At 36.1% G+C, this 5,613-nt stretch overlaps 1 protein-coding gene and 1 long non-coding RNA gene across 2 annotated transcripts; one reads left to right on the top strand and one right to left on the bottom strand.

Annotated features, from left to right (window-relative positions):
- The first annotated feature begins 944 nt into the window (after positions 1–944).
- Positions 945–3,683, top strand: LOC120142317 (ABC transporter F family member 1-like). The gene is made up of 6 exons (XM_039157041.1): positions 945–959; positions 1,096–1,327; positions 1,655–1,728; positions 1,831–2,041; positions 2,137–2,371; positions 2,614–3,683. The coding sequence occupies exons 2-6, from the start codon at positions 1,103–1,105 to the stop codon at positions 3,669–3,671; spliced, it is 1,803 nt and encodes a 600-aa protein (XP_039012972.1). The 5' UTR covers positions 945–959; positions 1,096–1,102; the 3' UTR covers positions 3,672–3,683.
- Positions 3,684–4,782: 1,099 nt separating this feature from the next.
- On the bottom strand, positions 4,783–5,369 carry LOC120142315. The gene is made up of 2 exons (XR_005517835.1): positions 5,234–5,369; positions 4,783–4,944 (listed from the first exon to the last, which is right to left on the bottom strand). It is a non-coding gene; the product is annotated as an uncharacterized LOC120142315 (long non-coding RNA).
- Between the last annotated feature and the right edge of the window lie 244 nt (positions 5,370–5,613).

The following is a 5,613-nucleotide window of genomic DNA, read 5'->3' as shown; positions in this document are numbered from 1 at the left end:
TATAAAAATATAAATTATTAAACATGTATAAAGTTTTAAAAGTATATAAGAAATTCAATAACAATTTTAAAATATATAAATTTAATAAATTTATATACTAAAAGAAAATATAAAATTAATATTATATATATTTACAAAATTAAAAATTAAATTGAATTTAATAAATCAATTCGATCAGTATTAATAAATGATCGATTAATTATGTTCAAAGTCAAATTTTAATATTTTATAATTTCCATATATTTTAAATTTTTTACATATTTAAAAAAATTAAAAATTTAAGCTTCAAATTAAAAAATGAATAATTTTAGAAGTAGAATACATAATTAAATTAAGTCCATTCGAAATACAATCACAGATAGATTGATAAAAAATTGTTTATAGATATATTAAATTGTTTTCAATTAGTAAGTTATGATTTTTAGTTATTTTAATAAAAGACGGGATACAAATATAAATCCAGAGTTAAAAAGGGTAAAATAATGAAAGAAATTAAAATTCTACACTTTTATTGTTATCATGTCATGTCAGTAAAAATATTAACTGCTAGTTGATCATTCAGAAGGAGTTTATTTGAAAAAATAAAACTTTAGAGTTTAAATTATTAAAGAAAAAACTTTAAGAGTGTAATTGAAAAATATGACGAACGTTTAGGGCTTTTTGCCATTATGCCAAAACAATTAAAGGAAGTGACTAAATTCAGAAGGAGACCTAAAAACGTGCTGAAATTGTTAACCTTGAAGCGACAACGTTTTGTTGAAGCTATGATAGGCAGATTCAGGTCCGTTCAAAAACGAAGTCGGTGGCGATACACCGTACACGTGTCCCCTGCTCCTTCCCTATACCTTACTTGTAGCTGTTCTCTTCCGAAAGCTGCACCATCTTTCAAACCCTAATTTTCGAAGTTTTAGCTTTCAATTGTTGCTCTCCATCATCGCACTGTAGCACCACAAAAATACGTAAGTTCAAACGCCAGATCTATTTTTACCTTCTCCGGTCTTCCCTCAACTGATGGATGTATATTGATATATTGTTCCATATTTAACTTATTATATTTATTTAATTACATGACTCTTGATCTGTTGTGGTGGTCAGATTGAAGATGGTCTCGGACGCCAGCAAGAAGAAGGCTGCTCAGAAGAAGGCTGCTGCGGCTGCGAAGAGAGGTGGAAAGGCGGCCGCTGCCGCTGCATCTTCCAAGGCGGCGGCAACCGCGAACGCAGACAACGGCGTTGATAAGGTTTCTGATAAAGCTAGTATGCTCCAGATATCTGATCGGACTTGTACCGGTGTTCTCTGCTCGCATCCTCTTTCCAGAGATATTCGTGTAAGTCGAAAGATACGTTCTTTGTGAGATTAAATGTGATTTTATTTCTTTGTTTTGTTGATTATTGGAATAAGTGTTAGTATTTGATTCCTCTTATGCTAAATTGTTTTGAGGGAAAGAGAATATGTAAAACTTTTTTTTTGGCTTATTTTGTTGGAGTGACTAATTGGTCTTTGATTTTCTGTTTATGAATGTAGACAAATTAGTTAACCTTTTAGGTATATTCTATGGTTTCCGTTATAGGAGGTAAATGGAATTTTTGTGTGTCAAAGAAAAATGGCCAGGGTCATAGTTTATATTGATGCTGAACATATTTTCTTGTTGCAGATAGAGTCCTTATCAGTTACTTTCCATGGACACGATCTTATTGTTGATTCAACGTTGGAGCTTAACTATGGCAGGTATGATGACCTTCACATGTCGCTTGGGAATATTCATAGTATAATCTGGTTTTGTGATTTTTATCTCATGATACCACTTTCTATTCCATGTAATCTTTGCAGGCGCTATGGTTTGCTTGGATTAAATGGTTGTGGGAAATCCACGCTGCTGACTGCAATAGGATTGCGGGAACTTCCGATTCCAGAGCATATGGATATTTATCATCTGACAAGGGAGATTGAAGCTTCAGACATGTCTTCTTTGGAGGCTGTCATGAGTTGTGATGAAGAGAGGTTGAAATTGGAGAAAGAAGCAGAAATGTTGGCAGCACAGGTTTATTCAGCTAACCTTGTGCCACAATCATTATATTTTTCATAAAAATGTCTATATAACAATTTTTTCCTTGTTTACTTTTGAGTTTGTTTTAGGATGATGGTGGTGGAGAGCAACTTGAACACATTTATGAGCGATTAGATGCATTGGATGCATCAACTGCTGAGAAACGTGCTGCTGAAATCTTATTTGGTCTTGGTTTCGACAAGATGATGCAGGCAAAGAAAACACGAGATTTCTCTGGTGGTTGGAGAATGAGGATTGCATTAGCACGGGCCCTATTCATTAACCCGACCATTCTTCTGCTTGATGAACCCACCAATCATTTAGGTATGGATTTTGTACACATTATGTTTTTAGATGTTCATTTATATGGTTAATTCATGGGCATTATTCATGATCCCCATTATTCTTTTCTTCTTCATAGCCCATGAATAATTCATTTAGGTCTTTATTGGTAATTTTGTACGACTCCGTGTTTCAACTTTCATTTATAGAAGTTTTCTGACATAGAGAACTTTTCTCTCTATGCTTCTCAATTCTGATGTGTACGCTTGACTTGATTGAAACAGATTTAGAAGCTTGTGTCTGGTTGGAAGAAAATTTGAAGAAATTTGATCGTATCCTTGTTGTGGTCTCCCATTCCCAGGATTTCCTGAACGGAGTCTGTACAAATATTATCCATATGCAGAGCAAAACACTTAAGCTATACACTGGGAACTATGATCAGTATGTTCAAACTCGTGTTGAGTTGGAGGAGAACCAGATGAAACAGTACAAATGGGAGCAGGAACAGATTGCTTCAATGAAGGAGTACATTGCTCGCTTTGGTCATGGGTCGGCAAAACTAGCTCGACAGGCACAGAGTAAAGAAAAAACATTGGCAAAGATGGAGCGAGGTGGACTCACGGAGAAGGTAATCCAGGATAAGGTTCTGGTATTTCGATTTGTTGATGTTGGAAAACTTCCTCCACCTGTACTGCAGTTTGTGGAAGTTGCTTTTGGGTATACACCTGATAATCTCATCTACAAGAACTTGGACTTTGGGGTAGATTTGGACTCGAGGATAGCACTAGTTGGGCCTAATGGTGCGGGGAAGAGTACACTGCTGAAACTGATGACTGGTGAATTGACTCCCACTGATGGTATGGTCCGACGTCATAATCATCTCCGAATTGCACAATACCATCAGCACTTGGCAGAGAAACTTGACATGGAAATGTCTGCGCTCCAATACATGATAAAAGAGTACCCTGGAAATGAGGAGGAGAAAATGAGAGGTTCAATCGGGAAGTTTGGATTGACAGGGAAAGCACAAGTGATGCCAATGAAGAACCTATCGGATGGACAGAGGAGTCGGGTCATCTTTGCATGGTTAGCATTTCGACAACCCCACTTACTGCTGCTGGATGAGCCCACTAACCATTTAGATATCGAGACAATTGATTCACTGGCTGAAGCATTGAATGAATGGGATGGTGGCATGGTACTTGTGAGTCATGATTTCCGGCTGATAAACCAGGTAGCCGAGGAGATTTGGGTGTGTGAAAATCAAGCTGTAACACGGTGGGGTGGTGACATTATGGACTTCAAGCAGCATCTCAAGAGTAAAGCTGGTTTATCTGATTGAAACAAGCATTAAGTAAGCATAACCTCCAACAATCATCAAGTAAGCGTAACCTAACTTATGGTTACACCTCTCTTGTGGTGGGTTTCAAGCCGAGTATTTATAGCCTACCTATGGAGCCAGAGGTAGAGAGGAGTTTTTGTTATTGTTGCCATCAGTTTTCGTGGCCTTTGTTTGGTGGCTTTTTAACCTAGGGTTCTCTTCACAGACGGTTATTCAATGATTTGGTATAGGGTTTAACAGGCTATGTCCTTGTGAGCCGTTGGGGTATCCATATATATTCAACCCTACGGTGTATTTCGCGTTTTCGTTTCTAATACCATTACTAGTTTTCTGAAACAATAAAAATACTTTTGGTCTTTATATTTACAAGTGTTTGAATTTCATCTTCGATCTAGTGTACTTTTTTCAATCACTTTTCAGTATTTTTACCAACTTTGCTGTTAAATTGTTTCGAGAATTTTTAGACAAACTAGATTGAAGTTTGATGGAAAAAAATCAGTTGATAAAAAAAAACTATTTAGTATGAAGATTATCTAAAACATTTTGAAATAGGCATTTTTTATCATAATATAATTTATTAAGATTTTATTAATAAAATGAACATTGAAATAAACACCATAACTGGTACTTACCATTATAATACCATTCGTTATTTAAATTTGTCCATTCATGTTCATGGGGACTTATTACATGGAGGGCTCGGGAGTGAAATGCCAATGCCACGAAGCAGGGCTTAGCACATTAGGCCTGCACATCTTGGATATACAATGGAAGGCAAGAAGCGAAGCAAAAGTTATTCAAAGAAATGAATAGAATGGCACTATGATTTTACTACAACGGCGCAAGATTGCCTTAAGATGAATTACCAAAGTAATGTTAGAATCAGATCAGAAAGACTGCTTAACATTAAACATTCTTTTACCCCTTTTTGAGGGCTCATAACTGCCAAGTCCAACAAAGTATAAAACATTAGGGTCACCTTACGAGCAATTCTGGATTACTATGAAACTACAAGGGGCATGGTATGCAACAGACTCTCTGTATTCCCTGATGGCAGTTAGTAATATCTACTAAAGAATAAAAAAGAAAAAACCTCTAGACGGGAAGCATGTAAGGAATTCTCATCTGTTTAAGCTTTCTGGAAGGTTGAAGTGTGCATTTACAAACAAAGGAGGCTGTAGAAGACAAGTGGTATGAAAGCATTATCAAGTTGCGTTGTGTAGGCCTCCAACAGACCGCTTGTGGTCACAACTATTAAAACAGGGAGCCAGTGCTGTGGAAATTGAGATTTAAGTAATCAAATATTTGCAATGTAACAATAATCCAAACACTCAATTAGGCCCATGAAACTAATTCGAACAACTTAACAAGATCATTTAAAAGAAAGCGAGAAGAAAAAAACTAAATAAACAACCTGAAGTACCCACATAGGGTGTTTAAGTGAACAAATTCATTCCAGGCTAAGTTACCACGATGTGCTAATGATGAATATCTCAGTCAACATAAGAATGTCAGTGTGCGTATGTGGTGGGTGAGAGAGAGAGAGAGAGAGAGAGAGAAACCTGAGCTAGAATGTATCCAGTGGATGCCAAAAGTGGAACAAGAACCAAGCAAGCAGCGAGGACAGATGTTATACCAGCTGCAGTGCCTTCAATAGTTTTCTCTGAAGTGTAAGAAATTTGCTAGAATGAGCAGGTATCTTGTAACAACCCGAATATTTACAAAATAATATTTAATTGAAATTGGACGTTAATTGTGAAAATTGGTGAAATTTAATGACTGAACTAAAATTTATGAAAAGTTATAGGCCATTTTATAAGTTGAAGGAAATTCAGGGACCAAGCCCTGAATTCCTCCAAGGAGTGTCGACAGGCTTATAATTTAAGCGTGGTTTCTGATTGTAAATCAGAAAACACAATTGAGAATTTGCTCAATTTTCCTT

This window comes from Hibiscus syriacus, unplaced genomic scaffold (genome assembly GCF_006381635.1).
Source record: "Hibiscus syriacus cultivar Baekdansim isolate YM2019G1 unplaced genomic scaffold, ASM638163v2 tig00110824_pilon, whole genome shotgun sequence".
Classification (NCBI taxonomy): domain Eukaryota; kingdom Viridiplantae; phylum Streptophyta; class Magnoliopsida; order Malvales; family Malvaceae; genus Hibiscus; species Hibiscus syriacus.
This window is presented reverse-complemented; position numbering and strand designations above follow the sequence as displayed.